Source organism: Trichoplax adhaerens, genomic scaffold, assembly GCF_000150275.1.
Source record: "Trichoplax adhaerens TRIADscaffold_6 genomic scaffold, whole genome shotgun sequence".
In the NCBI taxonomy this organism is placed as follows: domain Eukaryota; kingdom Metazoa; phylum Placozoa; class Uniplacotomia; order Trichoplacea; family Trichoplacidae; genus Trichoplax; species Trichoplax adhaerens.
The window spans coordinates 186,512-211,508 of NW_002060948.1; the positions used below are offsets into that span (position 1 = coordinate 186,512).

At 32.4% G+C, this 24,997-nt stretch overlaps 2 protein-coding genes across 2 annotated transcripts; both read left to right on the forward strand.

Moving 5' to 3' along the window:
• Positions 1 to 364: 364 nt before the first annotated feature.
• On the forward strand, positions 365 to 8,705 carry TRIADDRAFT_57050 (uncharacterized protein; the record flags this gene model as incomplete). Its single annotated transcript, XM_002113133.1, has 2 exons — positions 365 to 8,146; positions 8,544 to 8,705. The coding sequence occupies 2 exons, from the start codon at positions 365 to 367 to the stop codon at positions 8,703 to 8,705; spliced, it is 7,944 nt and encodes a 2,647-aa protein (XP_002113169.1).
• Positions 8,706 to 15,356: 6,651 nt separating this feature from the next.
• TRIADDRAFT_57052 (uncharacterized protein) lies at positions 15,357 to 17,201 on the forward strand (the record flags this gene model as incomplete). Its single annotated transcript, XM_002113134.1, has 5 exons — positions 15,357 to 15,433; positions 15,687 to 15,897; positions 16,043 to 16,336; positions 16,420 to 16,552; positions 16,891 to 17,201. 5 exons carry the CDS (start codon positions 15,357 to 15,359, stop codon positions 17,199 to 17,201), a joined length of 1,026 nt encoding a protein of 341 aa, XP_002113170.1.
• Between the last annotated feature and the right edge of the window lie 7,796 nt (positions 17,202 to 24,997).

Genomic DNA, 24,997 nt, shown 5'->3' on the forward strand with positions numbered 1-24,997 from the left:
TGTTAAGAGTTTCAGAACAATTTCATATAAATAGTATACACTGTTTACCGTACTCATCTAATTTTACCTTGCAATTATAATTACTTATTCTTACAATACTGTGTATATCAGTTACTACAGATATGAACGTTACTATTATCAAGGAGCTAATATTTAAAATCCCCTATTTAAAATATATATATGCGATTATTGTGAGATATTCTTGGCATTTATGATTATAAAATTTTATTACATTAATTCTATGTTAATGCTTTCGCTCTTATAATCACAAGGTTGTTGGAGTGTTGTGAGTTATTCTTTCGTTAATGAACTTCAAGTCTTCCCTTTTTCCATCAATTCTACTACTGGTAGTATTACTACTACCATGCCATTATCAAGTATATCCAACACATTCTATCAAGTCAATGCTACCGCTCAAGATTGTACAAATTTAACAGATATTGCCTTAGTGAACATTTCTATTGTCAATACCAATGATTATCCACCTGTTTTTAATTCCAGTCTCTATCGGCAACTCGTTACAAATACTCTTCCCATAGGATCATCTGTTATACAAGTCATGGCTACAGATAAAGACTTAAATCAGTTTGGAAAAGTATCTTATTCTATCTTGAATCAGACTAATTTATTTGCTATTCACTCAGCCACTGGTATAATATCCACGGCATCGAGCTTACGATTGATCGTTGAAAATATCACTCTTACTATTTTAGCACAAGATGGTGGAAGTCCACCCTTCAATACAACTGCTTTAGTCGATCTGGATATATATAATCCATGTCAAGATGTTTCTTTGTGGATTTTGCCGCCTTATAATACAACATTAGATCCATCTGTTAGTTCTGTTGGTTCGTTAGTAATAGCCATTAACGGCTCTGTTCAAGATCCAAGACAAAATCAGGCGGTAGACGAGATTATTATGTTCTATCAGATAATGGCTGGTAATAATGATGGTCTTTTTGAGATCAACGGGCAAACCGGTATCGTTCGATTGGCTAAAGATTTACAGCAATCTGATTTTGGTAAAACTAGAACTTTAACTATCTCGCTTTCCAATAATGGCAGTTGTTCTGTACCTATTACTACGAGCGATGTTAGTATTAATATTAATTATGAGATTACTACGTCCAAAAACTTTGCTTCATCAGTTCAGCTAGCATTTTCATCGCCTGAAACATCAATCTTGGACTCCACAGTTAGCAGTGTGAAACATTCTTCCTTCAACATTCTATCCCCAGAATTATCCCTTCAATTTACTCCCACTTCCATTTCATTCGATATTGCTCTTGCATCATCGACTACACTTCAAGAATTACTTTCTTCAACACCAATTTTTTACTCCTCAGGCAATAGCATGATATATTCTTCCGATGATAGCTTATTATCAGAAACATCTTTTCAAGTTAGTTCTACATCGATAGCATCTTCCACACTCGAAATAGAAGCAATACCTTCAAGTCAAAAAATATCTTCGCTGCCATTAGCAAGCAATGCTTTAGAATCGAACTTACTTTCATCAGATCAAGACCTGGTCAGTTCTTTTAGCAAAGCAATATCATCATCATTTATTGCCAATATAGTATCATCTGTTAGCTCAAACGAATTGAACGATGTGTCTTTATCGGTTGAGATATCTTCAAAAAATCTAGAAGCTGATGAAAGTGGAACATTTGCCCCTGCTTCGGTGATAGACGATAGCAGTCTATCTTTACAAGAACTTTCATCATCATTGCCAACACTTGGTTCAAGTTCATTAAGGCTATCATTGGAGATCTCTACGCTCCAGTCAGAAATCAAATATTCTATTTCAAGTTCGCTCTTACAGCTTGTGAGCGTAACGGTTTATAATTCATTGCAACCTGACATCCCACAAAGTGAATCTATTAATATGAATAGCTCTACTGATGAACTTAATCTTTCCATGCTAAAGACTTCAGAATACCATCCATTGAGTGATGTGCAATCAGATTTATTTGCTAGTGAGATTACTCACTCAGTCAAGCCTGAAAATGTCTATAATATAAGCAAAAGCAGTCAAATATTTCAAGAATCTACTCAATTACTTGATATATCAGCTTCGGCAGTGGTGGGAGAAGATACTAGTGGTATAAGTGATTTAAAGCTATCCAGGATTATATCGTCATCGCTAGACTTTTCGACCTTCAAGCCAGAAAATAAATCCTCTTTTGCAGATCAAGTTATACAGCCAGTGAGTACAAGTGCTTATAATTTATTACAATCTGAATATTTGCAAAGTGGACCTAACATCGTCAGCTCAAGTAATGAGCTCGATCTATCTATAATACAATATTCGGAAAGCTTTCAATTAAATTCTCGCTCGCAATCTGATCTATTTGTTAGCGATAATACGTCTTCAGTAGTGACTAGCTATTTTTATAGTATAAGTAATATTAGTACAACAGTTGAAGAATCTAGTCAACAACTTGATGTGTCAGCGTCGACTGCGGTGGGAGAAAGTATTGGTAGTACAAGCGATTTAGATATATCTAGTAAAATATCGTCGTCGTCAGTCTTCTCGGTCTTTACATCTCAAATCGAATCTTCTACAGATCAAATTATACAGCCAGTAAATAAAACTGTTTATAATCCTACACAATCTAGTATTACAAGCTCAATCGGCGAGCTCGATCAATCTGTACTAAATTCAGAATATATACTGTTAAGCGATATTCTATCTTATCCATTGACTAGTAATATTGCTATCGATATCACATCTTCAATAGCGATTGATAATCTCTCTAGTATAAGCAATAGTAGCCAACTAGTTGAAGAATCTAGTCAACAACTTGATGTATCAGCGTCGACTGCGGTGGGAGAAAGTATTGGTAGTACAAGCGATTTAGATATATCTAGTAAAATATCGTCGTCGCCGGTCTTCTCTGTCTTTACATCTCAAATCGAATCTTCTACAGATCAAATTATACAGCCAGTAAATACAACTGATTATAATCCTACACAATCTAGTATTACAAGCTTAATCGGCGAACTTGATCAATCTGTAGTTAAAGAATCTAGTCAACAACTTGATGTATTAGCGTCGACTGCGGTGGGAGAAAGTATTGGTAGTACAAGCGATTTAGATATATCTAATAAAATATCGTCGTCATCAGTCTTCTCGGTCTTTACATCTCAAATCGAATCTTCTACAGATCAAATTATACAGCCAGTAAATACAACTGATTATAATCCTACACAATCTAGTATTACAAGCTCAATCGGCGAGCTCGATCAATCTGTACTAAATTCAGAATATATACCGTTAAGCGATATTCTATCTTATCCATTGACTAGTAATATTGCTATCGATATCACATCTTCAATAGCGATTGATAATCTCTCTAGTATAAGCAATAGTAGCCAACTAGTTGAAGAATCTAGTCAACAACTTGATGTGTCAGCGTCGACTGCGATGGGAGAAAGTATTGGTAGTACAAGCGATTTAGATATATCTAGTAAAATATCGTCGTCATCGTCGGTCTTCTCGACATTTATTACTGAAATTGAATCTTCTATAGATCAAATTATACAGCCAGTAAATACAACTGATTATAATCCTACACAATCTAGTATTACAAGCTTAATCGGCGAACTCGATCAATCTGTACTAAATTCAGAATATATACTGTTAAGCGATATTCTATCTTATCCATTGACTAGTAATATTGCTATCGATATCACATCTTCAATAGCGATTGATAATCTCTCTAGTATAAGCAATAGTAGCCAACTAGTTGAAGAATCTAGTCAACAACTTGATGTATCAGCGTCGACTGCGATGGGAGAAAGTATTGGTAGTACAAGCGATTTAGATATATCTATTAAAATATCGTCGTCGTCGGTCTTCTCTGTCTTTACATCTCAAATCGAATCTTCTACAGATCAAGTTATACCATCAATGAGTACACATACTAATAATTTATTACAATCTAATAGTTTTCAAGGAGGATCCAACATCATTAGCTTAACTGATGATTTATCTATACAAAATTCAGGAAATTTTCTGTTTGATTCACTTACTATCGACAGAACGTATTCAATATTGATCGATAATTCCTACGATATCAGTAATAGTAGTCAAATACTTAAAGAATCGAGTCATTCACTTGATATATCAGCTTCAACAGTGGTAATTGAAAGTATTGGTGGCACAAGTGATTTAGATGTCGCTATTAACAATTCATCACCGTCAGAAATCTCGACTTTCAAGCCCCAAATCCATTCTTCTGCGATAGATCAAGTTATATTGCCAGTGAGTACAACTATTTATAGTTTATTGCAATCTAACAGTTTACAAGGTGGATCCAATATCGTTAGCTCACATTACGAGCTCAATCCATCCATGCTCGTAAGTTTAGAAAATGTTCCATTAAGTGATACTCAATCTGATTTACTTGTTAGTGATATCACATTTCCATTAGTAACTAACAATTCCTACAGTACAAGTAGAATTAATAGTAGTCAAGTATTTCAAGAATCTAGCCAAATATTTGACAGATCGACTTCGACAGTAGTAGGAGAAAAAAATAATGGTAGTTCAAGTGATTTAAATGTGGCTGTTTATAATTCATCATCGTTAGACATCTCAACATTCAAGCCACAAATCAAATCATCTACTGCCTATCAAATCACTCTACCAGTAGCCACTACAACAACGATCATAACTAATTATAATTCATTACAATCTGACAGATCGCAACATGAGTCTAGCATCGTTAGCATAACTCAAGACCTTCATCCATCGACATTACCTAACTACTCTCAACTAAGCGATACTCAAACTAATTTGTATTATAACTCATTACAATCTGACAGACCGCAAACTGAATTTAACGTCGTTAACATTACTGAAGACATCCATTCATCGACACTACCTAACAACTTTCAACTAAGCGATACTCAAACTAATTTGTATTACAATTCATTACAATCTGATAGATCACAAAGTGAATCGAACATCGTTAGCATAACTGAAGACCTTCATTCATCAACATTGCCTAGTTTAAATTACTTTCAAGTAAGCAATACTCAAACTGATTTGTATTATAATTCATTACAAACTGAGAAATCACAAAGTGAATCTAACACCATTAGCACTGCTGCAGACCACTATCCATCAATGTTACCTAATTCAGACTACTTTCAACTAGTTGATACTCAAACTGATTCGTATGTTAGTAACATGGAGTATTCATTTAAGACTAGCCATTTATACAGTATAAGTAAGAGCAATCAAATACTTCAAGAATCTAGTCAATCATTTGGCAGTTCGATGACGATAGTACTGGGAGAAAGTATTGGTAGAACAAGTGATTTAAGTAGGGCCATCTACAAATCATCATCGCCGGAGGTCTCGACTTTCAAGCAACAAATCAAATCTTCTACTATGGATCAGTTTATTTCACTAGTGACCATAACACAAACGGTTAAAGCTACTTACAAAACACTACAGTCTGATATTTTACAAAGTACATTTGATATTATTAGCTCCACTGATGAGCTAAATCCATCAATATCGCCAAGTTCAGGCAACTATCAATTACTCGTAAGTGATGCTCAATCTAATTTATTTTCCATTGATATCCAGCATTCCTTAGTGACTAATAGCTTCTATAGTAAAAGTGATAGTATTCAAACATTTAGAGAATCTAGGCCATCATTTAACGTATCGACTTCATCAGTGATGGAAGTAAGCACTGGTACTACAAGTGATTCTGATTTAGCTACTAGCAATTCATTATCGTCAGAGATCTCGACTTCAAAGCCACAAATCAAATCTTCTACTACAGATCAAATCATCCTGCCAGCGACCACAACTACTTATAGTGTTATGCAGTTGAATAGTTTACAAGGTGGATCTAACATTATTAGCTCAGCTGATGAACTTTACGCATCTATATTGCTAAATTCAGACAACTTCCAAGTTAGCGATATTCAATCTGATTTGCAAGTTGGTCGTATCACACACTCACTATTAACTAGCTATTTCCATAGTACAAACAAGAATAATCAAATAGTTCAAGAATCTAGTCAATCATTTAACATATCAGCTTCATCAGTGATGGAAGAAAGTATTGGTAGTACAAGCGATTTAGATATAGCTACTAATAAATCATCATCGTCAGACATCTCGACTTCCAAGCCACAGATCAAATCTTCTTCTACAGATCAAATCATCCTGCCTGCGACAACAACTACGTATAATGTTATGCAATCTAATAGTCTACGAGATGAATTTAACATTATTAGCTCAGCTGATGAGTTCAACCAATCTATATTGCAAAATTCGGAAAACTTTCAATTAAGCGATATTCAATCTAATTTACAAGTTAGTAGCATCACACACTCACTATTGACTAGCCATTTTTATAGTACAAACAAGGATAATCAAATAGTTCAAGAATCTCGTCAATCTTTGAGCATAACAGCTTCATCAGTGATGGGAGAAAATGTCGGTAGTACAAGTGGTTTAGCCATTAACAACTCATCATCGTCAGGGATCTCGACTTTCAAGTCATACTTAAAATCTTCTAATATAGATCAAGATACTCCGCCAGCAACCATGACTACTTATAATTCATTACAATCTGACATCGTTAACTCAACTGATAACCTTGATCTGTCGAGATTAGCTGATTCAAGTAACTTTCATTTAAGCGATACTCTATCTAGGTTGTATGTCAGTAGCATAGCACAATCATCTGTGATCAGAAATTCCGATAGGATAGGTAATAGTGATCAAATATTTAGAGAGTCTATTCAATCATTCGACTTCTTGACTACGTCAGTGGTGATAGAGAATATTGGTTGGACAAGTAATTTAGGTGTAGTCATGAATAACTCATCGCCAAAAGTATCAACTTTCAAGCAAACATTCAAATCCTTTACTACAGATCAAGTCCTTCCACCAGCAATCACCACAATTTATAATTCATGGCAATCTGATATCATTAAGTCAACTGACAGTCTTGGTTCATTGATACTGACTAATTCAAATAACTTTCAATTGAGCGATACTCAATCTAGTTTGTACCTTAGTAACATGGTGCAATCAGTGACTAGCGATTTCCATAGCATAAGGAATAGTATCCACATATTTACAGAATCTGGTCAATCATTTGGCATATCGGCTTCATCAGTGATGGGAGAAAGTATTGGTAGCTCAACTGATTTAGATATAGCTGTTAATAATTCATCACCGTCAGGGATCTCGACTTTCAAACAACACATGAAATCTTCGATAGATCAAGTCATTCCATCGACGGTCACGGCTGCTTATAACTTATTGCAATCTAACATCGTAAATTCAATAATTGACAATCTTGATCCATTATTTAATTCAAACAATTTTCAATTAAGCAGTACTCAATCTAGCTTTTATGTTAATAACATGGTGCAATCATCCGTGACTAGCAATTTTTACAGTATAAGTAATAATGATCTAATTTCTAGTGAATCTATTTATTCACTGGACATATCGACTTCACCAGTGATGAGAAAAAGTATTGTTAGAACAAGTAATTTAGATATCACCAATTACAATTCATCATCGCCAGAAATCTCGACTTTTAAGCCACATATAAAATCTTCTACAGATCAAGTCATTCCACTTGCAACCACAACTATTTACAATGCTAGGCAAACTAATAGTTTACAAGGTGGACTCAACATCATTAGTTCAGTTGATGAGTCTAATCCATCCATTCTATCAAATTCAAAACACTTTCAATCAAGCTATACTCAATCTGATTTGTATATTAGTAATGTCGTGCATTCGCCAGTAACTAATAATTTATACAGTATCAATAGCAGTAAATCAATATTTAGAGAATCCATTCTGTCATTTGACATATCGACTTCATCAGTGATGAGAGAAAATATCGGTAGTACAAGCGATTTAACCATTAACAACTCGTCATCGTCTGAAATCTCTACTTCCAAGGTACTCATAAAATCTTCTGCTACAGATCAAATCATCTCGACAGCGACAACAACTACTTATAACGTAGCACAATCTGATAATTTACAAAATGGATCTAACATTGTTAGCTCAATTTATGAGCTCAATCCATCTATTTCACCAAATTCAGACAATATTCAATTAAGCGATACTCTATCTTATTTACAGGTTAGTAGTATCACATACTCGCTAACAACTAGCAATTTCTATAGTGCAAGTAAAAACAATCCAATAGTTCAAGAATCTAGTAAATCATTTGTGATAATGACTTCATCAGTGATATGAGAGAATATCGGTAGTACAAGCGATTTAGCTATTAACAACCCGTCATCGTCTGAAATCTTTACTTCCAAGGTACACATAAAATCTTCTACTATAGATCAAACCATCTCATCATCAATCAAAACTACGTATAACACAGTGCTATCTGACAATTCACAAGGTGAATTTAGTATTATTAGTTCAATTTATGAGTTGAATCCATCTATATTACTACATTCAGACAATATTCAATTAAGCGATGCTCAATCTAATTTGTAAATTAGTACTGTTACGTATTCGTTAGCGACTAGCAATTTCTTTAGTACAAACAAGAATAATTCAGCAGTTCAAGAGTCTGATTAATCATTTGATATTCGGTTCATCATTGATCGGAGAAAATATCGGTATTACAAGCAATTTAACCACTAAAAACTCATCATTAAGGATTTCAACTTTCAAGACATAAATTAAATCTTCTAGAACAGATCAAATTTTCCCTTCAGCGATTATAATTGCTTATAATACAATAAAATCCGATAATTTACAAAGTAGATCTAGCTTCAGTAGTTTATCTGTTAAGCTCAATCCATCTATATTGCCAAATTCAGACAGCTTTCAATTAAGCGATTCTCAATCTGACTCACAAGATAGTGATATTGTGCACACATTAACGACTAGCGATTTCTATAGTATAAGCAGAATCAAATAATTCAAGAATCTAGTTAATAATTTGACATATTGACTTCATCAGTGATAGGAGAAAATACTGGTAGTACAAACGATTTAGCCATTAATATCTCATCACCGTTAGAGATCTCGACTATTAAGCTACATATAAAATCTTCTACTACAGATCAATCAATTCATCTCGCCAGCAACTACAAACACTTATAGCATAGTACAATCTGACAATTTACAAAATGGACCCAATATCATTAGGTCGACCGCCAAGCTCAACCCATCTACTTGTATTAGAGAACCAAATCTATTTCTTTCATCTAGCATTGAATTCTTTACAACTTGACTTGTTAGCAAGTTTGACGGATAAATATGCTATTGCAATACTCTCTAGCCAATTACTGTCAGTTTCTACTTCTGTAATCCTTCGCGAATTTATCGACGGTATGACTACTTATGACATCACTCTTAGCGATAGAATTGTAGCATCAGCAGTTTATCACTCAAATATATTTATAGCACAACATTCACTATAGAAAATCAAAATTTTAATCCCAGATCTTCCTTTAGCTTGCAATACAAGCTATTTCTGTTCGGGCTGTTTCGGTTTCCTATACTTCAGTAATAGCTAGCGATATTTTAGTATCAGACAAACAGTATTTATCGATAGGATCATCGCATTTAACTACGTCTAGCGGCATAGCTAAGTCATTATCATTTATAAATCAATCTAGTCTTCAATTAACTATGATTTAAGATAAAAATTCTATCTAAAACACTAATTCTTCAACTCTATTTCAGTCTATTCCATCCGGGGTGACTTCATCCATCGATATTGCCGCGACTCAAGCGGATACAACAGCACCCTATATATCTTCGCTGGATGCAAGTACAAATAGCAACATGGGGCAAAAATCAACTGGCTATTCGATGATATCTCCTCAATTAGAATCCTCTACAGATTTATACACACATATAGGGGAAACAAGCGATCAGCTTTCTACAACATACTTCATCCCTACGGAAGGAATAGGATATAGCTTAAGCGATGGATTTACATTTGTAACCGTAGCTAGTAGCCAAAATCGTAACCCAATTAGCATATCGAATACTAATAGTGAGCAAAATTCAATCGAATATCCAACGATATCTCTTCTATCACAATCATCTGCGAATTTACAAACATTTACTGGAAAGATAAGCAATCAGCTTTCTACAACATACTCCAGCTCTGCAGAAGGATTAGGATATAGCTTAAGCGATGGATTTACATTTGTAACCGTAGCTAGTAGCCAAAATCGTAACCCAATTAGCATATCGAATACTAATAGTGAGCAAAATTCAATCGAATATCCAACGATATCTCTTCTATCACAATCATCTGCGAATTTACAAACATTTACTGGAAAGACAAGCAATCAGCTTTCTACAACATACTCCAGCTCTGCAGAAGGATTAGGATATAGCTTAAGCGATGGATTTACATTTGTAACCGTGGCTAGTAGCCAAAATCGTAACCCAATTAGCAAATCGAATACTAATAGTGAGCAAAATTCAATCGAATATCCAACGATATCTCTTCTATCACAATCATCTGCGAATTTACAAACATTTACTGGAAAGACAAGCAATCAGCTTTCTACAACATACTCCAGCTCTGCAGAAGGATTAGGATATAGCTTAAGCGATGGATTTACATTTGTAACCGTAGCTAGTAGCCAAAATCGTAACCCAATTAGCATATCGAATACTAATAGTGAGCAAAATTCAATCGAATATCCAACTATATCTCTTCTATCACAATCATCTGCGAATTTACAAACATTTACTGGAAAGACAAGCAATCAGCTTTCTACAACATACTCCAGCTCTGCAGAAGGATTAGGATATAGCTTAAGCGATGGATTTACATTTGTAACCGTAGCTAGTAGCCAAAATCGTAACCCAATTAGCATATCGAATACTAATAGTGAGCAAAATTCAATCGAATATCCAACGATATCTCTTCTATCACAATCATCTGCGAATTTACAAACATTTACTGGAAAGACAAGCAATCAGCTTTCTACAACATACTCCAGCTCTGCAGAAGGATTAGGATATAGCTTAAGCGATGGATTTACATTTGTAACCGTAGCTAGTAGCCAAAATCGTAACCCAATTAGCATATCGAATACTAATAGTGAGCAAAATTCAATCGAATATCCAACTATATCTCTTCTATCACAATCATCTGCGAATTTACAAACATTTACTGGAAAGACAAGCAATCAGCTTTCTACAACATACTCCAGCTCTGCAGAAGGATTAGGATATAGCTCAAGCGAGGAAACTGTATTCCTAACAGTAACCAGTAGCCAAAACCGTTATTCAACTAGCGCGTTATTCAGTATAATGGATTCGCATTCAGTAAACTCATTTTTGATACCTGAGCAAACTGGCTCAACAGCAATACAGGAGATATTAACATCTACAAAGAATGCACTACTAAATCCAACCGATAGCGGCAGCATCTATACTTCTATACTAAGTGTAAAATCAATTCCAACGTTATCTTCTACCTCAAGTCCCTCTATATCTGTTCATACTTTAAATGATCAATTCACAATTGATTATGCTAGCTCGATTGAGGCTACTTCTGCTACTCCCAACTACTTTCATGATTCATCATCAGCCTTTAACAATAGCCAAACGACTATTTATCCGACAAATTCAACATTAGTCACACCATCTGTTATTAATACTACTTCAATAGCAATCACGATTGAATTACCAGCTACCTTTAACGCTAATAATATTCAGCTTATAGTCATCCTATGCTCAGGTACTTCCAATAATCCATCGCAAAATCAACCATGTCAAGGCACGAATATTTCGACGACTGTGCAATTTCAAATCTTACCTAATCAAGTTATACAAATTAATAATTTAAATCCAAACACGGTTTACAGCATTCAAGTACGCTCTGGCCAACATGTCACAGCATGGCTAGTTCGTAGAACATTAGGCTCTGGTAAGTTTAAATATAGGATGATAATTTTATAAGTATCAATTTCGCTCAATATACGCAATATACACTAAACAATGTCCTGTGTTTTGTGACATAATCTAGCCCCAGCTGGAATTTCATTACCCACTTGGCGAGCTGATTTCAGCAGTCAATGTATCCAATTTAACTGGACTCAGCCGCGTGAATCTGGGGACGATACGGTTTCTTATAGATTGAATATTAATGGTCTAGAAACCTCACTTTTGACTCAAAAATATTATCAATATTGCAGCCAGTTCGGAGACAAAATTATTTATTATTTAACGGCTCTAAACAGGTATAGTAACAAATAGTAAGATGAAGTGGATGGTATGTTCGAATATTTAAAATGTTGAAGTATTCTAGTTTTCATTTAAACGGCTCTATAAGGATAAGAAGGTTAATGCTTAAGTTGAAATTTTTTCTCCATTTTTCTTACTGATTTCTATTCACAGATTTGGTAATACTGATAGTTCCATCGCCATAATTTATATTCCAGGTCAGTATTATCGTACATGAACGATTAGTAAACAGCATCAATTATATTAGCATACGTCCTTATTTATAATGGTATAATGGATAAAAAGTATCATAATGAGTAAAAGTTTTTGTTTCGTAAGCATAAAGAAAGATTATAAAGCGTGTATAGATTGAATTTACAGCATTGTAATAAATTCTTGCTTGGTCATAATATACGGTACCCACAGAAAAGTTGCATGAATAATGATTACGATTCTACAATAAATTTTAGCAAAGTACAAAACTGTAATAACATTCGTCGTAATTTTCTTACCGTAAAATGCGTAGAACTAAACCAATAAATACATTACTATATAGTTTATGTAGATAGTAGTAAGGTATTAACAACTTTAATAATTAATTTGTAAAAACATTTCCAATAATAATCCTGATAGTAGATTAAGGATACGTATTGTTTATTATAATACGTATAATTTCTAACAGTATCATTCCATAAGCATAGAGGACTAGACGGCGATAATTTTATCTTGATAAACATAATCTATATTGGACCTTTTGACACAACATTAACTGTCTTATTAATATCTCGATATAGCTGTAACTAATGCCTCTAGGGTATAATCCAACTTTAACTTAGTTTTTATCGTTATAAATCTATTCATTCCAATAGGTCTTAGTATAATAACATTTAGTAGTAATCCTACATCAACGTTTCTATAAAGGAATTTACATCACTAATCTTACAGATTTCAGTAAGGCTATAAAACATTATTATCAAACCTTTATAGGGTTTAAAATCAAAGATATCTCATTTTTTCTCTCTCTTTAGTATAAGTAAATCGAATTATTTTTGATTCCTTCTTATTGTCCATAATATGCATACAGGCTCATTCACTGAATACACATAAACAAAAGTCTCCCTTATTTCCCTGACATAAGTTATCATAACCGTCTTTAATATAACATTATTTATTTAGTTTCTACGGCAATTAATTATTTAAAACTAATCAATGTAAATCACTTTGTAAGTAATAATCATAACAAAGATTGTATATCAGCCATGAATAATATTGTAAAACTCTCATTATGGTTTCGATCCTTGTCTTGACACTTCTTCGTAAAAGTGCTAATATTTACTGCGAATCTATGGTTACGGTAGTTTATCCTTTCTAGCGTATATTAACCACCTGAATAGGATCATGAATTTTAAGATACAATTTCGTAACAGCGTTTACTATTGACAATATGTTCTATCAATATGTTCCAAACTCATTACGGCCAACAATATCTAGACAAATTTTCAATATTTATCTTAATTTACAAGTGCAATACGTCGTGGATCATTTACAATAATCTAATCACCCATATCGAGCAGTGCATTAATTTATACATGTGCCAATATTGAGTAGGCATGGAAAAACTTTACTTGAAAACATTCGTTTTTAGTTACCATTTAAACTTCGCCCAAGTGTGCCATGTACTAATTTGTTAATTATTAACTGTAAATACACAACATATATAACTTGTTAGTTATCAAGTATACGTTACCTAAACTCAGGGCTCTGATCGATTTTATATAAAAGGTTAAGTATACAATAGAGCATTTTTTGTACGTAGATATATCATTAATACTTTTGAAAAGGCTTGTACGCTTGCTTCTAGACTTTATTAATATCACTGACGGAATATTTGCTTTGACATTAAGCGCTACGAATAGTACGCTAAAATCAATTTAAAATACGCATATTAGCAATTTGCCATACACACCACGGTTATATCACTAGGATACATAAAAACATTTTCAAATGTTTGTTTTTGGCATTGGAATGCCATTGATGGTACTGATTCATTATAACCATTCATTCAACCTCGATCGAATTTTTCGTTAACAACTTTTTGCTATAGTTACAATAATACAAAAGTTCTGGAAATACGCTAGAGAACAATCAACATTTTGGTTCTATTCATGTATCACCGTTTCACAAATCATTGCCTAGCCATAATAGTAAAAGCGTTCCATCCGTTCATTTTTCTACCCAATTAGAGCTCTAATCTGTCGCTCAGTATATATTTATAATCATCGTTATCAATCGTGGATTACGGCCATACCAGGCTTCAAGTACGGTATAAACTATAGAGCTATAAACGCTTTCTTATTCATAGACTAATATAGAAAGCAATGATTGTCACGTTTTCAAGTTATCTTGTTGTCATTAATTCCATAAAAGTTTAATTTTTATATACATCATACATGTTATAATTATGTATTTCGTTATAATATAAACAAACATAACACCATTTCCGCTATCTTATCATGTCCTATTAATTTAATATTGAACTAACACTTCTATGACGTTCACTACGGTGCTTTTTGAATACTTCTATTTTTATCCTCTTATTGTAATAATTTGAATCTTTTATGAGTGTAGAGAATCAACTAATTCTTGAAAATTGTGTTTATCTCGCATTTATTAACCTTCACCTTTTCTCATATCGTGTGAAATAGTATAGTAATTTAGGAAGATAACGTCACAAGTTAAATGATGGCAATCGTGTTGATGCAAAAATGTATTTACAACATTTAAATTTATCAACAACAAAATTGGGTGTAGCAAAATGAAATTAAATTTGATTTAAATGACGACATAATATGAATGATGACAGAATGTGAACTCTATGAATCGATTTTATACATTGACTCAGTTAATAAATTGATCAATGATGATGTATCACGAGATTGATTGAATTAATCCTATGTTCTATTTAAATTGATTAGCTTCAGCGTCCTTCCAACCCAGGCTAATTTCATCCAATACTAGCTGTGGGTATATAGGTTGGCCAACTCTTCAACAACCCAGTGATACTAGCAATCAAGGCGTGTACTACCAATTAATAGATCCTACTAGGGGTCAAGTCCGTTATAACGGCACCATGACAACTACAGTGCTATGCATCGACAACAGACGTAATGCCGCTATTTTCAACTTGCAATTAATTGCTATACTGACGTAAGTTGCATCATGAATAATTCATAACTACATTCTAGTAAGAATGCAACAATATTATAACAATGCTATTTTGAATAGTGAATAAACTACGTAATGATAGAACAAGAATATGCTTATAATGATATTTCGTTCATGAATAATCGACCTAAGAATTGTGTAAAATCAACAATACGTTAATCTGATCGTCGATGAAAGCATAACAATGAATTAATAGTTGAATTTTTAATTATGATATGTTATCGATTGGCCACAGTAACGGAGTATTTATAAGCAACACGACAAGCTTTCAGCTAGCAGAAACAGTTGCAGCGCTTGCTGTGTTGACAACGCTTGAAATTGCTGGAATTGTATGTGGTATTCTTTTACTCCTTGTCATGGCTGTATGTGCAGTATACGTTTATCGTAAGATCCACTTAAATCATCAAATCAACCAACCACTTTCTACACGTAAACTTTATGTTGATGTAAGTATCATTAGTAAGATAACACAATTAATTTATTATTTGATGCAATGATAATATTGGGTAGATAATGTAGTGGTGTATGATAGCCAAAGCTATTCATCTAGTGGATAAGTTAATATCGTATTATTGAATTTATTTCGGGTAGGATATTCCATTGGTTGAGGCACAAGAAACGGCTATTAATTTCTCACTATTTTCCCATCGAGCTCGGAGTAACAATGTATCATTAGAGCCGATTAAAGAAAGTGGAGAAGATATCGGTCCGACTGAATATGGTAGTGATGATAACGATATTGATGAAAATAGTGATTCTTTTGATACACCTCCAGAAGTTGTGGAAGAAATTATTGCTCCAGTCTCTAGTAATCGAAATAGTCAACCACCCAGTCGTTCAGCATCTATAGGATCCAAGTTATCAAAAAAAAGTGTAAATTTCAATGTAAGGCTATATTGTAATATTAATCCTATTATGGATCATCTTTCAATTTTATCTTAACTTAATATCGTTTCATTTTCCTATAGGAGGAAATAAGAGGTAACGTTACAGTCACTACTGTAGAAATGAATGGTGAACTTTACGAAATCCATGAAGGAGAATTTTCCTTTGATCCAAATTGTTCAAATGGAGATGATAACATCGTTGGAAGGCCAAGAAGTAGCTCCATCATCATTGATGATATGCCTCCGACTTTGTTGCAATCTTCTAAATCGGCAACAGAAACATCTCCAACTTAATCACCGACGGCCTCACCAATACTTGTGTCGCCAGTATCGTCATCAACATCGTCGTCGCCATCCAACTCACCACCATCATCTCCAGTCACCAAGCCCTTACCAGAGTTTCAACCATGATCGGCAACATCTGCATCGTCATCCATTAATGAAGATTTATCCAAGTCACAAATTTCATCAGAGAAGATATCTTCATCACAATCACCAACTTCGGTATTGGAAGGTAAAGATTTACCTGAGTCTCCATCTCAATTATAAAAGATATCGTCAATGCAATCATCATCACTTACCCAAGAAGATATATCATTATCTTTGCCAAGGCCGACATCAAATCTTCCAGAGCCACCTTCTTCTTCAGTGGAAGCGATATTACCATCTCCACTACCATCACCGACTATGCGATCAATACCACAGCCACCCTCTCCATCAGCATCATTGCAACATTGCCATTATCAGAGTCACCTTCATCAAATAATAAGACTGTAGAAACTACTTCGGAATCACCTACTGAATCGACAGATTCTGCATTATCGTCTGCGCCTTTGTTACAACATCAATCTGCATCCGAATAATCTTCTCTTCCTGCTTTGCCGTTACTATCTTCAGAGATATACATGACTATATAATGAGAAAAATGGTTTATATCAGAATTGCTTATAATGAGAAAAATGTATATAATATAATAATATAATGAGAAAAATGGTTTACGCCACAATTGCTTACATCAATATCTTTATCTAGAGCAAAATGTATGCATACTAATTAAAAAATTTTCATTCTAGAGTTACCTAAGGCAAATTTTAAAAAATTAATCATTATCGTTTGTTAATGTAAATTATATTTCACTGCCTGACTTCAGGTGATTGTTGTTACTAAAGAATATGGAGTTCTATAAACAGAAATTTTTCACTCGGACTAGGATAAACTCATTAACTATAAGTTAATTGAAAGATTATCGACTTAGTATTTCTTTATAAGATTTATTAGCCATATACGATTAGAAAATACCGTAGAATAAAATCAGAAAATAATTTTCTGAGATTTCTTAAGACCCGTTCAACTAAAAATTGTATAAAGTATAGTAGGAATTTTATAAAATATGAAGTATAATGAGAAAAAATAAAATTTCAAGTTATGTTACTTCTTCTTTCATAATATAGTACTGTATTGCCAATTAATTATATGAAATATTTATTATCTGTTTACAAATTCTATAAGAATAGCTTAAAATTTCAGCATGAACGTCTTGTTTCGTTGTCCAAGGCTAAATCACCTTAAATCATTTTAAATGTTAAAATATTCAACCGTGTGTCTACTATGTCTAATTGTAAATTGAGATGGATCTGATGTATCTTTTTACTGCTTATTGCTTTCTAATTTAACCAAATATCATTATAATTTGCTAACAAGTACAAAAAATTGAAAGTTTTATTGTCATTTTTAAACAACTGTTAGAGAAAAAATTATTGAATTAATAAATTAAGTCAATCGTTATTACCAAAAGTAATACCTTGTCAATGCGTATTCATATAGTGACGACCACCTATCTTGCAGTAGATTGCAGCCGTAATCTAACATCTGATTTAGTATAGATGCTGGAATACAGTACCCTGATCAATCTGATGACTTTTGGTCTAAACAGTGAAGAGAATATTACATAGTATAAATGTTTAAATATTTATCGTAATAGACTATCATCTCAATAGGTACGGTAGAGATAAAATATTCTGCTTAGTGTGTCAACATCAAAGTTTTCATTTCTATGGCTATTTCATAGAGGAGGAGTCAGCATAATTATAAGTTTTCCTCCATTAAAATATTTGGAGTCCTCAAGTAAGATTTATTCTTTAATATTAAAGATTTGAAGTATGGCTGCAATCGTTGCATTAATTATTGTCTATCATCAGATTTGCTTTCGCAGTGACATGCTATATATAGTCAAAATCGATAATGAATTAGAACGTTTCGATATTAATTTGCTTTAATGATCTGCATGTCTTCTAAATAAGGTAAAAGTTATAAATTTAACTTGCTAGCACTAGAATCAAAATGATAATTATTGAATTTTATTTTATAATTTTAATCTCGTTCACACCTCCTTTTCGAGTAAAATTACAAAACTCACGTCTTAGTCACCGATGCGAACAAATTATTAAATAGAGCTTTACATTTATCTTGTATATTATTATAATTAGTAATTATAATCTTTGTAAAAAGTGGAACGTTTCAACAACTTCCATGCAGGAATTTAAAATAGCTCTACAATTAGAATGAATATTTTTACTAGCGGGAAACTTATAAACAATTTACTGAATTCAGGTAAATATGCGAACTAGAATTTATTTTATTAGAATGTAGTATTATATACGCATAGTGCAGTACAATATAAATAGCTACAGTAGCTATGAAAATTAAGCTCTGATGCGATTGTATCTTAGAGATTTAAATTAAATAATTTCAAATTGAAATACTACTGATAGGCAAGTTGAATGTTTAAGATCATTTTTTTAGGGATTATTTATTCAACGTAGAATATATTATCAACTATTCGCGATAGCTACAAAGATAGCATGACTTTAGACTTGCTGGTATTGTCTTTCAATAATAGTTTTAGAATATTTACAGTTAGCGTAAACTAGCATAATAACAGATGGTGAATTAATTGCTTCCAGATCTAAAAAATAAATATTAAATACTATTATTTAAATTGTTCCTTGTTTAATGTAATAAATATTGCATGAACGCTATATTGATCAAGAGAGAAAAGAATGTTAAAAATATTCCAGAAATTCAAAATTTTTCAAACAAAGAGTACTACCAAGATAGCTTGTCGATTCCAACAATTTTTGCATTCTGCCATACCTTTGTGAATATACTCTGGGCTATCCTTTATACAATTAAGGATTGAATTATATTGGTAATATGTTTCAAATCTGTATAATAAACAAATCTTTGATCAGAGATTCTATATTGATACTACAGAGTAGGACCCAATATTATTCTCGTTAATGTAATAATGAATACAAATCGATTCTGATAAAGATTATCTGTATCGTTTCCTAATAACAAGATTTCTATAAGAATAAAATAATGACTTAATAACATAGACTTCTGACATATATCATCCAATATAATCTAGGCTATCTCAGTAGCACCCACCTACAAGAAAAATGGATATTAGGTACGTTTTACAATGTTTACTTTTGCTCTTTCTGTAGGTAGATTTCTATTGATACCTTATAAAAACAGTGGCAGATTTTCTTGAATGCTTTGCTTACCTAGTTCTGAAGACAGGGTTCCAATTAATACGCTAATGATAGCAAGGACGTTTAGGAAATATATTTTAAAGCCAAGAATTTACTTCTTATCACTTATTCCTTTCTATAATTAGCTATTTTTCACAAACTAAATACAATCTATGCTTCCTACAAGTGTTAACTGATATTGTATCTTTCATCTGCTAATATGTGCGTACTATATATCTATGCCGCACGAATTCTTAAATCATCTTGACTTCTCTGCTTATCGGTATACTTGTATTACAAGTCATCAAATGTTATAACAGAAGTATTTCAGTTATTTTCATCATAATCCATATTCTTAGTCGAGCCTTCGATAATTCATTAAGTTAGTGGCTTGATCAGTTACTTCCTATAAAAGATTTCGAAAATCATTTGTTTCGAAGACGATCACAATATCAATAATCTATTCAATAAGGTCTTCTAATGATATATTAATAGAGAATTGAAGTAGATAATTAAATTCATTTTATTAAGCCTTCTGTAAATCTTTATGAAAGAATCAGTAGCTTATCGAAGGTAAATGTTAATCATTTTTCTTATACCAGCACTTCCTACTAGATCCTCTCTTGCATTAGAAGAAGTTCTTTCATCGTAAATAAATATCTGAATGAAAACTCAAATTCCTTAATGATGCCGATGCTTCCTAGTATGCCTTGCATTAATAGTATATTAGCAGTATCACGTGTACTCTTAAGCATTATAACTATTCATCTATTTATCTAAAATTTTAGACAGTTTTCATCAAATCTACAATTCAATCCTAGCTGTGTCTTACAGAAACAAGCAAGGTAAAATTAATACTAACAAATACAAGGGTTACATCCGCGATATGTATTTGTGTATTGAACATTAAATATTTTTAATTTACTTTGGGCCAATGAAAGAACAACTGTAAGAAGTTTTTATTTCATCCCGCACCGGATACCTTTTTTCATTTTATATCATACTGTTTATTACTTTCGCAATCTATTTTCTGTATGATTTAATTTCCCTATCTACCTGATTATCAAATTGGCCTTACACTGTATTCAGTTATTCGGATTATCTTTTTCTTTAAATATTCAGCATATCAAGCTCCAGAAGTAATGTACGGTGATTATATGAATTTATGAGATTTGTTAAGATTTTTTATCACTATAGCACTTTGTTGCGATGACATATCCATAGGAAGATAAATTCACTCGGAGCTAAATAATGATGCAAAATTATTAGAAATTTCCTAATCCCTCATAGCCAATGTAATATACCGCTACGGGGTTAGATTACAGTGAACTCTCTCTATATACATTGTATTGGTTGTTATACAGTAGATAACTTGCTATCGAGGTTATAGAATTATAAAACTAATTCATATTTTAGTAAGGACAAATAAATTAGTTAGATATCTAATTCATTAGGGGCCGCAAAGGTCAAACCGTTTTCTGATCGTGATTAATCTCGTGATTAATCTCTTATTTCACTTGTTTATTAATTTATACGATGTAGTAGCATAGATTAAAAAAAATCATTAATGCATTAATAGGGTGATTGATCTGCTATCATTAAGCTAATTAACAATTGTTGTTTATTTGGCGACTTATTTTCATCTGATTGTGATCGACTACAGTAGAATGGCCTAATATTTGCAAATTTTATAATTGATTTATGATGAATAAAATATTAAACGAAGATTTTAATAAAAGTGATAAATCTATTAGCAATCAACATTTTCTAGGCATCTATTAACCATATTATCGTCAGTGATAGTGTTTATTGTATTCATCAATCATATTGTAGTCAAATATCGGGATCATGGATTGTTGACCATAGTGAATAGACTATCGTCATTAAATACAACTAAAAGCTGATATCAAACAAATTAATTAAAATATGTAAAGGGAGGGACTAGAGGTTATTTGGACTGCTTACAATATAAAATGCTGTAACCTTCTGCTGGGTTAAGATGGAAGTCAAGTGGGCATTGCCATGGTTGTTGCCACAAGAGAACTGGTTAGATCTTCATCATGACATTAAACAGTAGTTATAGTTGGTCTGGCTATATCAATAGGAAGTGAGAGAAGCTTTACCGACCTTCCTAACCAACAATGCACATGGTCTGGTAAAGAAAGGCATTCTGTGGTTTATTGATAACATCCTGCACTATCGTGAAAAAGAAAATAAGCAATAACTTATGATTTATTTAAATTAATAGTTATCTTTGGTCTAGGAATACTACTACTATTCAGTCCACTTCTATTCATCATTAGAAATTACCTAGATATTATACCGACTGACTCGTTTTTTGGGCCGATACCCTAACGGATGATTGGGACTATATATTACAATCTACTCGATCGTAACCGAATTGCAATCTATGCTCATAATAGACGTACTAAACGTGTTGGAATTGATTTCCAATACCTCAAGCTTGTAGCTACGACAAGGTTGCGTTAGTTAGTTAGTTAGTTAAATTGTATAAAAATATTAATCTTATAAATTCTAGTCGATGAATGTCTTAGAATATATCAACCGGTAAAGTGTTTAGATTAGTTGTGAACAGCCAAAACTAAATCTAAAAATATTATAGTATCTTTAGCGATAAAACGTTAGTAGGGAAATTGCAAAATTTTGAAAAAGCTACTCTTGTTCCTGCTTTGAGCCTTAGGGGATTGATAGTAGTCGTTTCTTGCAGTACCATATTACTGCTATTATTACTAATCCTGATATTCCTAGCGTGCAAACGAAGATTGAATATTATTTAAAGTCAATATCATACTCAAGCAGAAAATTAACTTAATTTATTATAGCAATCTTTATTTATCACTCTTATAGCCGTAAATGCAGCTAGCTAAATAAACTTCTTAGTAACTAATGGTATTTCTTACTATTAAAATCTACAGTATATCTGTATCACCATAGCTAATTCATTTTGTTAAAGTTATTATGTTTACCTAGTCCACTCCAGATAAACTCATTAATGCAATTTTATCTCTTAATTTTTATAGCCTTTAGGTACGTCCGATAATTTAAATATGCAAAATTTAGATTTGCAAGTATATAGAACCGAATTTGATGATGTTCCTACTCTGGAAACTAACGGATTAACTAAACACGATGCCGAACATCATGATGGATACGAGGGAGGGCTACAATTAATGGCATTCCTGCCAAAAAGTTCACAATTGAGGTAATCGTTTGCAAGACAGTAAATATTATTTGATATGAATGCTGGAACTGTTACATTAGCCTTAATCTTGAAGCTCAGTTCCAAATTGTAATTATCTAGTCGAAAGCTGTAATAAATACTCAGAGTCTCTATTGTATTTTTGTAGTATATGTAAGTCTAACAGAGCTGTGAAATATGAGACTATTAACATATTGTATATCTGATCTGATTTATTTAGGGTGAGCTTCGAGATACGTCGTACGATACGTTGGGTGTACTAATTGATGGAGTTCCATACACTAGAGTTGAAGGATATTTTGAATTTTCTGAAGAATTATAGTCCTTCAAGTAATAAAAAATTACGTAGTTACGGTAAATACGAGCTGACTCCGTTCGATATTGGCTAAAATTTCAGTTCAATATAATTATTTATTAATTATAACTAAAAAATATACTTAAAACCTTTATAGATAATTATCCTTTGTACATATCTCACATGTAAACATAGAATTTATCATTGTCACTTATTACATACTTATAATACTTTCTATACAGTAAGAAAAAGAATTTTAATTTCACCTACCCAATCTTAATTGTAACTTAGCAAATTAGATATGAAATCATCTATGCATTTCAATTTTTTTAAAATATACGTATATATGACAAGATTAAAGCGACTGATACTATTATCTTATTAGTCAACCAACATGAAATTATGATTGTAAAAGTTTGTAAACTAAATGAAATTAGATATTGTTTTTTAATACTTACCGTAGCTACTGTATTCGCAATTTACTGTGGTTAAAGTACGTAAATAAGTTTTCGATGCGATACGATTAAATAAAGATTGTGATGTTTTAAATTTACTCAGTTATTGCTGCGTAAAGTCGATGATCTATCATTGTCCTGTTATTATTTATGATGTTAATATCCATCTTCAATGGATAAAATATATTTGAGGTATATTGTACTTTGCAGCATGAGTATGATTGGGATTAAGATTTTTCGTTTAGATTCATTTTTAATCACTTAGTATCATATGAATTTTAAATACATAACTTAAATTTGTCAGTAAGAGTAAGACCTATGACGAAAGTTGGCTACATTAATTCTAATCTTTAGAACTACTCATATTACTGATTATATGAACTATAGATTATGAATCAGCAGTCTTATAGATCGAATACAGTGTACATCGAGAGTCGTTGAATACTACCGTATGCGTACAACCATATATTATAGTAATAAATGATACATCGTATCGAAGATCGGGCCAGAAATTTCAAGGGGGAGAAACTGTTAGCAAGATTAAATTTAGGCTTTAGCTAATACGATCACATTCAAGACTTTCATAATGTCGAAATTAATGTGAACTATGAATTGATATCATGAATCAATTCATTGCAATATTGCATAGTAGTTTCAGCTCTTTTAGCGAGTCTATATCCAATTTACAATTGATGAAAAACTGTATAATCTAATTGTTTAGTGCCACCATAATTAGTAATAAACTAGCCGTATAGTTAACAATTAATTAAGCGTAGATTAAAGAGTTGGTCTATTAATATCGTAACTATTATAAATATTCGTATTTTAAATATAATTGAACGCCTCTAGGATTGAGAAGTTTATATAAAAAGTAATAGCAAAGATTCAAATCACTACACTACAATTATATAAGAGCATTTCTGAAGTTTAACATTTGAAACCTTATGGGATCAAATTAATAAAAATAAGTAATCTACTATAGTTACTTCAGCTAGAATTATAGCGAGGAGAGTTTTCGTTAGATAAAGGGTTTTAGAATAGTAATTTACTTTCATCATGCAAGAACCTAGCTAAAATGTGAAATAGTAAGTAGTTTAATTAAAATTTGTGTGCTGTAGCAGTGTATGTCTTAAGAAGCTAGAATCTAGCATTT